Source organism: Panthera pardus, unplaced genomic scaffold (genome assembly GCF_024362965.1).
Source record: "Panthera pardus isolate Hobbes unplaced genomic scaffold, ASM2436296v1 HiC_scaffold_1, whole genome shotgun sequence".
In the NCBI taxonomy this organism is placed as follows: domain Eukaryota; kingdom Metazoa; phylum Chordata; class Mammalia; order Carnivora; family Felidae; genus Panthera; species Panthera pardus.
In genome coordinates this window covers 860,213-874,708 of record NW_026526654.1, presented here as the reverse complement: position 1 = coordinate 874,708, position 14,496 = coordinate 860,213, and the positions used below count along the sequence as shown (strand labels likewise).

General features: G+C 36.6%; 1 protein-coding gene and 1 pseudogene across 1 annotated transcript in view; both read left to right on the top strand.

Annotated features, from left to right (window-relative positions):
* LOC128776567 (ankyrin repeat domain-containing protein 26-like) overlaps window positions 1-423 on the top strand; it is a 50,197-nt pseudogene extending 49,774 nt beyond the window's left edge.
* Window positions 424-3,083: 2,660 nt separating this feature from the next.
* The window catches only part of LOC128776566 (uncharacterized), a 153,024-nt gene continuing 141,611 nt past the window's right edge, over window positions 3,084-14,496 (top strand). Inside the window, 4 exon segments of the mRNA XM_053901303.1 lie at window positions 3,084-3,229; window positions 7,013-7,183; window positions 9,243-9,276; window positions 9,851-9,986. Of these exon segments, the coding sequence (XP_053757278.1) occupies window positions 3,084-3,229; window positions 7,013-7,183; window positions 9,243-9,276; window positions 9,851-9,986 (487 nt within the window).

Sequence of the window (14,496 nt, the reverse complement as noted above, 5' to 3'; positions counted from 1 at the left end):
TTGTACTTTCATCTTGTAATGAAAAAAACAGAAACTCTGACATTTATCCACAATAGCAATTAATTCAGTGTGCAACCCTGAGCAAAATATATTTAATACTAATCTTGGGTTTCATATTGCAGTTGTACGTAGGTATTTTTCATTTTTCTTAACACTCATAAAGGCCCCAACTTTGTTTTTTCTATTTCCTTTCCTTTCCTTTCCTTTTCTTTTCTTTTCTTTTTTTTTTAATCACTTGTAGTGAAAAGTATTTTGGAGAAAGAAGATAATTCTTTCTTTTCCTTTTCAGCTGCTACCAAATTTGAATGAGGATCCTGTAGAAATCCTTTAGTATCTACTGATGATTCAATTCTAAATCAAGATCCAGTATGGAAAGCGTCATGAGAATATGTACAGATTTTGAACAAAAATTATACAATTTGAAAAATAAATAGAAAAAATTTACTGGATGCTTACAAAACATTTTCATTGCTTCCCAATTGAACACACTATACGGCAAAATCTTGATTAAAGGAAAAAGTTTTTGTATCATATGTGTGTAATGAAAATCTTTATAATATTTTAAACTATGTTTCTTGGCATCTCATTAACTTTTAAGCACATTTTGTACGTGGAAACTACCACTAGAGGGTTTTACATACATCAGACTGCTCCACTACCAGCGGTTTAAACAGCACCCAAACAACCAAGTTGTCATTAATACTTCAGTAGTGTTCATGGATGGCTTTTTGTTTTTCCCAATTTTTATGACTATATGTGGGCCTAAAGATTTAGACGTTATGTTGATATATTCCTGCTATGGCTATTGCCAATGTTTGTACATATTACAATTTTTTTTATACTACCATAAAACCTATCTATAATTTTAATTGTAAACACTGATTCGTAGCTCTTTCCACATGGAGAAATAAGATTTGCCTAAGGCTTTTCAACTTTTCTATTTATTTATTTATTTATTTATTCATTTATTTATTTTTGATTTGCTTTTTGGAAACAAAGTTAGAGACAAGAAAAATTAGAGAAAACAAAACAAAAAAAACTCCCCCCCCCCCCGCCCCAGAGCCATTTGCAAGTAAACTGCTAATGGGATGCCTGATTCCTGTAGCATTTAAATCCTACAAGTCAGTACATTCCACATAACTACCATACAACCTTCACAATCAGAACATTAACTCTAATACACTCGACTCTTAAACAACGGGGTTAAGGGCTCTGACCACGCCCCCCACAGTCAAAAAGCCATGAACAACTTTTGACCCCCAAAGACTTAACCACTACTACTACCAGTAATCTTTTGTATATTATACGTATCATACTATATTCTTAAAGTAAGCTACAGAAAATAATACCATGAAGAAAATTATAAAAGAAATTACATTTCCAGTACTGAAAAAAAAAAAAAATCTGTGTGTAGTCAGTGCACCCATTAAAACTCTTTTGTTCAAGGGTTCAGTATAATTCTATCATTTATTCCTCATAATTCTTTTTAAGTTTGGTCACTTATCTGTAGTATACGTTATACCAAGGAAGGTCCTGTTTAGAGCCATGTATTGAATTGTGTGTCTTAGTCTCTTTCACTCCAGAACAGTTCCTTTGTCTTTCCTCGACTTTCATGACTTTTAACCTTTTGACGAGTAAATTCCAGTAATGTGGAATGTCTTTCAATGTGGATTTTTCTTAGGCTTCCTTATGGTAAAATTCAGACCATACATGTTTAGCAAGAGTATCACTACAACCTACTCTTTGCATCCTATCATGTGACCTACAATTTTGATTTGTCCCCATACTGGTGATGTTAATGTTGGCCACCGGAGGTAGTATCTGCCAGGTTTCTCGCCTGGAATGTTAACTTTCCACTTTCCAATTATTTAGTATTTTATGGGGAAGTACTTTGAGACATGTAAATATCTCCTTTCTCAGACACCCTGTGCCAGGCCACCTCTTCTGCAGATGACTTGCCCCCCTGCAGGTTCTGAAAACCCCCACTGGGCTATTCTTCCCCTGTGCAGATGCCTCCCTACCCTGTTCAGGCTGTGATACTTCATTATTCTATACCATTCACTTTTCAGGGATGCTCTCACTTGAGCTCCAACACTGTGCAGGGTGACTGTCCTACACATAATGCCTTCCCCATTCTAAGCTCTAACACCTCACTCTGGACCCCCACAACTCCATGCCTCTGTTTCTAGGACTGGGAACTAAAATGTTGGGGATGAGAAAGAAGAAAGGAAGAAGGGCTCCACAGGTCTTTTATAATCAACTTGGCAAGCTCTCCAAAGCCGGTTCTCATTGGAATTGCATCGAATCGGCCAACAGTTTGTAAGGAAAGACATTTCTTATACTGATTTTTCCAAACAACTAGTCTTTTAATTATCTAAGATTATTCCCCACAATATATTGTTTTTTACTCGAGTGTTTTATCTGCAGATTCTTTTGGATTTGGTACATGCAGTGACATATAATCTATAAATAGTGGCATTTTTCTTTCCAATTCCTAGAGCTTTCATTTTTTTTCTTTCCTACTACAAGAATGACGTTGAGTAAATGTGAGGATAGTGAGTGTTCATGTCTTCTTGAAATTGCAACATGTAAAAGTAGTTTTCTATAACTATGTAGATAGTGGGGTTTTTAAAAGTGTGCGTCTTTTATTAGTCTCTTAGTTTGCTCTTGCCGTTTACAACAGATCACCATCCACACAGTGTCTTAAAGCCACACGCATTTATCTCACATTTTTATGGGCCAGAAGCTAAGCAATGGCTTAGCTGGGTCCTTTGTTCAGGTTCTCACAAGGCTGTACTCAAGGTGTCTGCTAGACTGCGCTTCCCCATTTGGGTGCTTCAACGGGGAAGAATCTGCTTCCAAGCCCATTGAGTTTGTTTATAAGAGAATTTCCTTGTGACCGTATGACTGGACTCATTTCCACAGCTCTTTGCTAGCTGGAGGCTAGTTGGAGGCTTAGGTCCTAAGCGTTCCCAGACACTTGTCTTAGTCTTTTTGGGCTGCTCTAACAAAATACCATAGGCTTATGAAAAAAAAAAAAAAAAGTTTTATTTTTCACAGTTCTGGAGGCTGGGAAGTCCAAAATGAAGGCACTGGCAGATTCAGTGTACAGCGACGGCCTGCTTCCTGGCTCATGGACGCTGGTCTTCCTGCTTGGCACAGGGCCAAGGGAGCTCTCACAGCCCTCCTTTATAAGGGCACTAATCCCATTCATGAGGGCTCCACCTTCGTGACTTCATCATTTCCCAAATCCCCCACTTCTAAATACTATCACGTTGAACATTAAGAGTTAACACATGAATTTGGGTGAGTGGGGACACAAATATTCAGCCTAGAGCAAGGCTGTTCCTTGTTCTTGGCCACGTAGAATTCCTCAATACGGCCGCTTAGTTTAGGAGGCCAGCAAGGAGAATGTCACTTCAGCGAAAGCTCACTCCTCCTTGAAGGGTGTTCACGTGATTAGATCAGGGTTGCCTAGCATAATCCTCCTTTTGATTAACTCTGAATTAACTGAATTATGTCTGCAATTTTCCTTTACATGTGCCATGTTCTAATAGCTAGAGTCAAGTCACAGATCTTAAGCGAAAAGATTTATAAAGAAAAGGTGACAACACTAAAGGGCAGATACTATGGGGTCACTTAGGGTCTTTCTGCTACAAGTATATTAAGGAAGTTCTCTTATAATACTAGTTTTCTAAGTTCTGTCATGAATGAATATTGAATGTTAAAAGATGTTTATTTCACATCTATTGAGATAATTTTTTTAACTGTTTATTTTTGAGAGAGACCAAGCAAGCCAGCAGGGGAGGGGCAGAGAGAGAGGGAGACAGGATCTGAAGCAAGCTCTGCGCTGACAGTGGCGAGCCCAATGTGAACCCCACGTGGGGCTTAAACTCACATACTGTGAGATCATGACCTGAGCCTAAGTTGGATGCTTAACCGACTGAGCTACCCAGGTACCCTGAGATAAGTTTTTAAAATATTTGTGAATGGGGGGAGGGGCCAAGATGGCGGAACAGCATGGAAGTTTTGTGTGTGTCTCCCATCCATGAAATACAGCCAGGCCAACACGAAACCATCCTACACACCTAGAACACTGATTGGAGGACTAACACAACAATCTGCACAACCCGAACCACAGAATTCAGCAGGAATTTACCCCAAAAGAAAGAGCATGAAGAAACCACAGCCAGGGATTTAATCAACACAGATACAAGCAAGATGTCTGAACCAGAATTTAGAATCACGATAATAAGAATATTAGCTGGGGTCGAAAATAGATTAGAATCCCTTTCTGCAGAGATAAAAGAAGTAAAAAATAGCCAGAATGAAATTGAAAATAATATAACTGAGCTGCAATCCGGATGGATGCAGTGGCAGCAAGGATGGACAAGGCAGAACAGAGAATCCATGATATACAGGACAAACTTATAGAGAATAACGAAGCAGAAAAAAAAAAGAGGGAGATGAAGGCAAAAGAGCATGATGTAAGCATTAGAGAAACCAGTGACTCATTAAAAAGGAACATCAGAATCATAGGGGTCCCAGAAGCGGAAGAGAGAGAAATAGGGTTATTAAGGTTATGTGAGCAAATGATAGCGGAAAACATTTACAAAACCTGGGGAAAGACACAGACATCAGAATCCAGGAAACACAGAGGACCCCCATTAGATTCAACAAAAACCGACCAACAAGGCATATCATAATCAAATTCACAAAATACTCAGGCAAGGAGAGAATCATGAAAGCAGAAAGGAAAAAAAAAAAAAGTTCCCTAACCTAAAAGGGAAGACAGATCAGGTTTGCAGCAGACCTATCCACAGAAACTTGGCAGGCAAGAAAGCAGTGGCAGGATACATTCAGTGTGCTGAATCAGAAAAATATGCAGGGGCGCCTGGGTGGCTCGGTCGGTTAGGCGTCCAATTTTGGCTCTGGTCATGATCTCGCAGTTTGGATGCCTTTTATTTCCTTTTCTTGCCTGACTGCTTTGGCTAGGACTTCCTCTATCCTGTTGAATAGGAGTGGTCAAGTGGGAAACTTTGCCTTGTTCTTGAACTTAGAGTAAAAGCTTTCCGTTTTTTACCACTGCATATGATGTTGGCTATGGGCTTATCATATTGGACTTCATTATGTCCAGGTGTGACAATTCAGTACGCACTTTGTTGAGAGTTTTTATCCTGAAAAGATGAATTATGTCAAATGCTTTTTCCTCACATGCTGGGATGATGATATAATTTTTTTTTTATCCTGTTAATGCGGTATATCAAATGTATTTATTCAATTTGATTTCTGAAGGATAATTTTGCTGAGTAAAGTATTCTTGATTGGTAGTCTTTTTTCTCTTAGCACTTTGGATATGTAATCCCACTGCCTCCTGGCATGTAAGGTTTCTGCTGAGAAGTTGTGAATAGCCTTATGAGGGTTCACTTGTAGTCACATAGTCTTTCCTCACACTTTTTCATTATTTTTACTTTGTTCTCTGCTGACTGGATAATTTGATAGTTCCTGTCTTTAAATTCACATTTTTTTTTGGTTGATCCATTTCCTGTCAGTGATCACTCTTGCTTTTTTCATCTCCTTCATTATACTCTTCAGCTCCAGGATTTTTGTTTAGTTAGTTTTTACTATGTCCAGCTCTTTGTTAAGCTTCTCCTTTTATTCATAGAGTGTTTTTCTGATTTTACTGAATTGGCTTTTTGTGTTTTTCTTGTAACTCACTGAGTTTCCTTAAAACTGCTATTTTTGAATTCTCTTTTGAACAAATTACAGATCTCCATGTGTTTCTGATTGATTATGGAAGATTATTGTGATCCTTTGATGGTATCATATTTCCTTGATATTTTATATTCTTTGTAGTTTTGCATTGCTGTCTTTGCATTTGAAGTAGCAGTCACCTCCTCCAGTCTTTAATGACTACCTCTTCAGTGTGTCCAAACCTGATTTTTTTGCTCCAGTGGGATGCTGGAAATTCTCTGCAGGAGACCTGGTTTTCCAAAAAGCCTCTCTCATCCACGGGTGATTATCTTAGAGAGTGTTTTCTAGGGAGGGCTTCCCAGATGTGGCTGAGAGGGAGGGGCTGGAGGCACTTTATGGGCTATTGCTAGGTCCACAGATTAGACTGTAGTATGTCAGCCTGTTACCTGATGCACGGGTAGGCAAGACTTTTCCTCGGTCCCTTGGAATATAGTGCTAGGTTCCCACAGCTCCTGCAAAGGCAGTTTTGCCCGTGGGTGGATAAGATGCCAGTTTGTTGTAGGTCGGGAGACGCAACAAGGTACATCTTATTCAACTATGATACTGATATCGCTCTGACATATGGGTATTTTAAAAGAGTTTTTCCCCTAAGATATTTCACTGATTTCTCCTTTCTTGTTATATGGACCTCATGCTACTTTAAAACTTTGTTGAAATTAAGCATTCTTATATTTAAAAGCAAAGCCAAAAATAGAGCACACATCTAGTTATTACTCCCATGTCTAAGAGTCCCTGCCTTTAGGCAATGAACTCTAACTTTTTAGTGTAACCTTCAAGTTTCTTCAGAATTTCTTTCCTGACTGATCTCTTACTACTTGCTTCCATGTATTTTATGATGTTTTTCCAAGTTCCTAAAAGCTTATACTTTTTCCTTTCAAGGCACCTAGATGCCATCTGTGTAATCTTTGTGCTCACATTCTAATCTCTAAGAAAATGGTTTTCTCCCGTTTCTTTCCCTGGTGACCTCTGTTGTTTATTTTCCCTCTTCAGTAAAGCCTTTCTTGTCCTCACAGCTTTTCACATGTCCATTCTTACAAATCACATTGTATTCTAATTGTATATTTACCTGTGTTTGAAGCAACAGATGAGTATTTCCTTGTGTATGGTTGGTACTTCAGCACTGTTCTCTGAATTAATCAAATTAAGTCAGATGGGTAAAATTCAGAACTTGATGAAGATTGTCTTTTTATTCTTTATCAGTAAAATTATTAGAAAGCATTGGCTTTTTTATGGCTTTTTAATGACTTTGCTTTTTAAGGAAGGAACCTGGTTTACATATGAAGAAGTTAAAGAAAGGTGAAAATGAAAAAGGGACTTCAAAAGTATCTGTGATCACATCAGTGTTGCAGAAGGCAGATTCCCTAACTGGTGGTCCACTACAAAAGAATGATTGCAGCCATTTCATTGAAAAGGATCAGCAAGAAATCAGGTAAAAATCTATAAATTCTTTATGTGCCTGTGAAGGAATTTTAGCAGTGATTACCTTTTGTGGAAATAAAGTGCTGTAGTGTAGGTAGGTCCAAGCTAAAGCAAGAAATACTCAACATATCAAACACACTGCTTGAAAATTTATGATGAAGGTAAGTGACTTTGTCAAGGAGCAGTTTCAGTAGTCACCATGGAAGCATGGAAGATGAGTAACTGTAAACAACTCCTTAGAGCATTTATTTGGGAAAGGTAATAGAGAAATGGATGATAACTGAAAAAGAATGTGAATTGCAAAGGCATTTTCTTTCTCTTTTTATTTTAAGATGGGAGCTTTTAGAGTGTGTATTCTGTTGGAAATGATCAATAGAGATAGACATGGTTAGTTAATTTAATATTGTTTGCTTTTCCAAACATTAGGAAGTTTGTTGATTGTATTACATTATCTTTTAAAGATTATAGTAATTGTCTTTAGTACTCTTATTCATGTGATTTTGTGCAAGAAGTTGGTTTATTCTGAATTGGTTCCACAATGGGGTATTCTCATACAATTGAATATGCAGATTTAAAAATATATATGTATGTTTGCAAGTGTGTATATATATATTTATATATATATTTATATATATATTTATATATATATGGCTATATAATTTCTGACATGTATGTATATGTATATTTATTATATGTATATTATATGTATAATAGACATATTGTATGTATATGTATATGCATAATATACAAATTAAATGTATAATTTCTTATATATGTATATATAAGTATATGTGTATAAGTTCTATATGTATATATTTGTATACACACACACACACCCTTATCATAAATGTATGCAAACACTGAGGCCATTCTGAATAAAACTAATCCTTCCTTGATGCTTTTAAATATGCAGTGCCTTTGATAATATCACAAATAGCTATGATTTTGTTAAGGACTTTAAAGTATCTGGTTCTATTAACTTAATATTATTTCGGTTCTGGGGAAAGGGGAAGATTTTGTTCATTTACAATTGGAAAATAAACTAGTAATCCATAACAGATTATTCCTTTTGGACTAGAGAGCTCTAAATTACAAAAACCATGCTTCCTGTACCAACAGTGCCATTGACACAGATTGTATGCTCAATAAGTATGTGTTGAATGTGGGAATAAACAGTGGAATGGATGAATGAACGAATGCCTGTTGAGGAACTTCTCTAGAAGAAGCAAATCTTTAGTTTATTGAAAGTATATTTCCCATCTTGCCAAGTATAAAGTCTCTTAAAAATATGTAAGATTCAGAAATTGTTATATATCACTATAGCTAGAAATCGAATCATAATATAGATTCATTTGCTGTCATATTAGTTAGAAACACTGGAGTATTACTTTAACCACATAGTATAAAACACATGCTTTGAAGGCACATTCCTGGGTTTGAATTCAGGGTCTGTTTTTGGCCAGCGACGAGGGCTTCTTGGGCAAGTCCCTTCGACTTTCTGTGCCTCATTTTCTTCCTGTGTAAAATACCTAATATAATAACCTACTTCATAGGATTGTTGTGGGGCTTCAATTACCTTGAAGACATGTAAAGTGCTCATAGTAATGCCTAGAGAGTAGCTGCATAGTGACTCTTCAACACGTTAATATCATGATTGTTAAAAAGGGGTTCTTTCATATAGGGAGTTAACTTGCACTTTCCAAGTAGGTTTTAGTGCCAGTAAAAGCTTATTTTTAGTAAAATGACAACACAAACAATGGTATCATTCCTATCAAATAATGCTAGTAGCATTAGGATTTTCCTTTGCTTTTTTTAGTTTTTACCTAACGTTAGTACTTTGTTGTGCTTGCTTCAGCAGCACATATATTAGAACTGGATACACCTAATCCTTTGTTAATATTAGCAGTAGTATGTTTTCGATATGGTTTAATGTTACTCTGTTGTTTAATCCCCTTTGTAGAAAATTAGTTTCAAATGCAGAGATTTTATATCAGAAGCAATAGGTTTAGATAGGCTTTGTATTTTAAGTATTTAATATTTGCCTGAAAAGAATTGTTGGGTTTTTTCAGACCTGCAAAGAAAATTTCTAAGAAAAAGAACAAGGTAAGCAAAAGAGACAATGTAATTTTATTTTATTTATTATTTATTTTATTTTTATTTTATTATATCATTTTGATACATATTTGTTAGGAATATTGTTCAGTGGCAAAAAATTATGAAAGATGTAGTGAAAAAATAGAAAATCTTCCTTTGTTGTAGAGACATTTGCTGTGAAAAAGTTACTTAGAAATACTAGCTATGGATAACAGTGTCTTTTTGATAAAAATCCGTTCTTTTAAAAAGTCTCTGTGGTTTCGCTTTTAAATGTTCATTCACTTATTTTTAAAATGTATTTTGAGAGAGAGCACGCACAAGTGGGGGAGGGGCCGAGGGAGAGGGGGAGAGAGAATCCCCAGCAAGCTCCATGCTGTCCTTGTGGAGGTCAACGTGGGACTCAAACTCAGGAACTCTGAGGTCATAACCTGAGCCAAAATGGAGTCGGATGCTCAACGGACTGAGCCACTCAGATGCCCCTGTTTTTGCTTTTATAAAAAGATGGCTATTTATCACTTCTCTACACCTAGTATATTTTATAAATATTTGGGGGACATTTTGAAATGGTATTATTCATTGGTAGGTCAAAAAGCAAATTACTTCTATGGATGACCTTGTCGGCTTCATTCAGTCATCTGAAACAGCTTCAGAGCATTGTGAGTTGTCTTACTCTAAGAATTTCATGTTGCTGATTGAACAACTTGGCATGGATTGTAAAGGTAGGAAGCCTTTTTACGTACATTGCTGTAGTAATATGTGCACACCTTGCCTACTACTGCACCATAGAGCACTGCTGTATTATAGAGCTGCTCATCTCAGAAATATGTTTTATATTAAAATAAAAGGAGAACTATTGTATCCTCTCAGCCAGAGAGTCGTCATTTCTACTGTACCTTTCTTAGTGGGAATGGCACATCTAATGTGTTTAACTCTGCTTCTCTTCTGTGCCTTCACCCAGGTCAGGTCATTATTTTTCTCCTAGATGACTGAAATAACCTCAGGAATGTTTTCCCTGCCATTCTACCTCCCAGGACCTTGGTCTACACTGCAACCATAATTAGTATATGTTTTAAAAAATGTGTCTTTCATCATGGTACCCCCTTGCTTAAAGCATAGCTATTACTTCTCATTGCTATTAGGTTAAAGGCCACAGTCCTCTGGCTTCATCTTGTATGGTTTTACATCCTTCTTTCCGTCTGTGTCTTATCCAATGTTTTAGACGTTCTTCCTGTGAAAGAGCTTTTTGTTTCCAACAGCTTTAGTTAGGTAAACTGCACATATATGAAGTGTGTCATTTGATAGTTTTGACATATGTTTACACGTATGAAACGATAACCATAATCCAGACAGTTAACGTATTCATCACCCTTAAAAATCTCATGTCCCTTTAGAGTCCCTTACTATGAAGCTGCCAAATTGTTTTCTAAAGGAGTAGTATGGTTTTCCATTCCCACCAGCAGTCTGTGTCAGCACCAATTCCTACATACATATTCATGAACACTTAGTATTGTCAGCTTTTTAAATCCTAGCCATTCGGATGGATATTTAGTATATATCTCATTATGGTTTCAATATACATTTCCCTAATAACGGATGATGGTGAGCATATTTTCCTGTGCTTGTTTGCCATCTGTGTATCTTCTTTGAATTGTCCAAATCTTTGGTTTTTTAAAAAATTTGTTTGTTTGTGTTCTTAATTGTTGAGTTTTCAGAATTCTTTGTATAATCTAGACACAGTTCCTTCTTATTTTGTTTTCTTTTTTTTTTTGTGGTTGTTGTTGTTGTTTCCACTGAGGCATTTTATTTGCACATATATATTACATCCCTAGAAAAAGAATCCCAGGATTTCCCCTTCTGTGTGTTTTCATCTTGCTTCTTCATTGTCCATGACTGTAGCTGAGGTGGTCAGTATAATGAAACCAAACTGAGCAGATTATTCTGCCATTTTTCTAGATCTTTGCATTGTCCATCAATTCTGGGGCCAGTCACTCCATGCTTGCTTAACCTGCCTGTGATTTCACAACAATTTTCCCAACTCTGTGATCATCAATGATTTTAAATTCACCAGTGTAACCAGTGTCACCATCATCACAGTTAGAAAAAGGACAATGTCTTTGGAGCATGGCCTAGTAAGAACCTGGAGTTTGCTTCTCTTTTCAGTATTATGCTTTGGGGAGCATCTGCCATGACATTCACATGCATCATGATGGTGGCACAGAAAGATGGTGGAAAGAGCTAGATACAGTTCCTTTCTCACCTCCCTTTTTTTTGCAAGGTTTTTCTTCTCCCACTCTGTGACTTTTCCTTGTCTCAACAGTGTTTTTGAAGAGCAGTTTTTCTTTTTGGTGAAGTCCAGTTTACATATGCATTTGTTCTTGTATGATTGTTGCTTTTGGTTTTCGTATCTAAGAAATATTTGCATAGCACAAGGTCACAAAGCTTTTATCTCATGCTTTCTTTTAGAAGTTTTATAGTTTTAGGTCTTACATTTAGATCTATGACCCATTTTATATTCTTTTTTATTTGTGATACAGAGTATGGACACAAGTTCATTCCTTTGCATATGAATATCTAGTTGTTCAAGCACCATTTATTGAAAAGGCTGTGTTTTCTCCACTTTATGCCATTGTTCCTTTGTCATAATCAGTTGGCCACATGTGTGAGGGTTTAAGTATTGGTTCTATTCTGTCTCATTGATCTCTTTGTCCATCTTTGTCCAAATATTATGCTGTTTTAATCACTGCCAGTTTATAAGGATTTTTGAAATCAGGTAGTGTTTGTCGTCTTGCTCTGTTCTTTTCAGTGTTCTTCCGCTACTCTGGATCCTTTGCATTTCCACGTGAATTTTAGATTCAGTTTGTCTGTTTCTTCAAACAAACAAACAAACAAAAACCAACTCTGGTGGTCTTCTGGAATTTAAGTTTAGATTATGTTGAATCTACACATTTATTTGGGGATAATTGACTTCTTGACAATATTGAATCTTTTAACCCCTGAACAGAGTATATATCTCTCCCTTGATATAGGCCTTTTAAAATTTTCTCAGTAATATTTTGTAGTGTTTAATATATAGGTCTTTCTGTCTTTTATGATATTAACTGTGATTGTTTTTTTTATTTTCAGTGCAGTTGTAAATAATATATCTTAAATTTAATTTTTTTTAATGTTTACTCTTGAGAGAGAGACAGAGCATGACTTGGGGAGGGGCGGAGAGAGAGGTAGACAGAATCTGAAGCAGGCTCCAGGCTCCAAGCTGTCAGTACAGAGCCCAACGTGGGGCTTGAACTCACCAACGGTGAGATCATGACCTGAGCCCAACTGAGCCACCCAGATGCCCCGAAATTTTAATTATTGATTCTTTATAGCTAATATATAGAAATACAGTTGATTTTTGTGTAAAGATTCTGTATCCTCCAACCTTGATAAATTTATATGTATAGATATATTTAATATTAGAGAGAGTACATGAGCAGGGGAGAGGGGCAGAGAGAGAGAGAAAGAGAGAGAGAGAGAGAGAGAGAGAGAGAATCTTAAGAACTCTCCATGCTCAGTGCGAGCCTGACATGGGGCTCCATCCCATGAGGCTGGGATCATAGCCTGAGCTGAAACCAAGAGACAGACATTCAACCGACTGAGAGATCCATGTGCCATGGTAAATTCTTGTATTAATTCTAGTAGCATTTTTCTTAATTCTGTCAAATTTTCTATATAAGCAAAGGTCATAAAAATTCATTTTTAACTACTATTTTACTAACAATGGTAAATACTGTAGACTTGTAGCCAATACATTCTCTGTCACAACTAATCAGCTTTGCCATTGTACTATAAGAGCAGCCAATAGATACTGCATAAATTAATGGACATGGCTGTATTTTGATAAAATTTAATTTACCAAAACAAGTAACGTGGCCCACAGGTTGGAGTTTGCCAACTTCTATTTTTTGACCATGTCGTTGCTAATAGAGACAGTTTCACTTCATTTTCTATCTGGATGTCCTTTGTTGCTTTATCTTGTTTGCCCTGATTAGAACTGCTAGTATAGTGCTGAACAAAAGAAGTCATTCAGTGAATGTCATTCCTGTCTTCTTCCTGATCTTATAGGAAATGCATTCAGTTTTTCACCATTATATACAACGTTAGCTGTAGAGTTATCATGACTTGTTTCGTTTTGTTTTGTTTTAAATCATTTTGAAGTTCCCTTGTATTCCACGATTGCCAAAAGTTTTTATCTGGAATGGATGTTGAATTTTGACAAGGAACTTATCTACGGAGATGATCATATAATTTTCTTTTTTAAAATTTGTTATTATGGTGAATAACACTAATTCGTTTTTGAAACTTAAACCAACTCTGCATTTCTGGGATAAACCCCATTTGTTAACAACAAATTATCTCTTAGTGTATTGTTAGATTCCCCTCCCCACATACACACATGGCTGTAGTTTAATTAATTAATTAATTAATTAAATACAATTTATTATCAAGTTAGCTAACATACAGTGTATTCATTGTGCTCTTGGCTTTGGGAATATATTCCCACGATTCATTACTTACATACCACACCCAGTGCTCATCCCAACAAGTGCCCTCCTCAATGCCCATCACCTATTCTCCCCTTTCCTCCACCCCTCCATGAACCTTCAGTTTGTTCCCTGTATTTAAGAGTTTCTTATTATTTAACTCCCTATCTGTTTGAAACTATTTCCCCCTTCTATTCCTCCATGTTCTTCTGTTATGTTTCTCAAAATCCACATTTGAGTGAAAATATATATGTTTTTCTCTGACTGATTTCACCTCACATACTACCCTCCAGTTCCATCCATGTCGTTGCAAATGGCACGATTTCATTCTGTCTCATTGCCAAGTAATATCTATTGTATATATAAACCACATCTTTACCCATTCATCAGTTGATGGACATTTGGGTTCTTTCCATAATTTGGTGATTCTTGATAGTATAAACGTTGGGGCACATGTGCCCCTATGAATCAGCACTCCTGTATCCCTTGGATATACGCCTAGTAGTGCAATTGCTGGGTTGTAGGGTAATTCTATTTTTAATTTTTTGAGGAACCTCCGCACTGTTTTCTGGAGCAGCGGCACCAACCATGCATTCCCACTGACAGTGCAAGAGAGTTCGCATTTCTGCACATCCTGACCAATGTCTGTTCCCTGAATTGTTAATTTTATCTACTCTGACCGGTGGGAGGTGGTATCCCAATGTGGTTT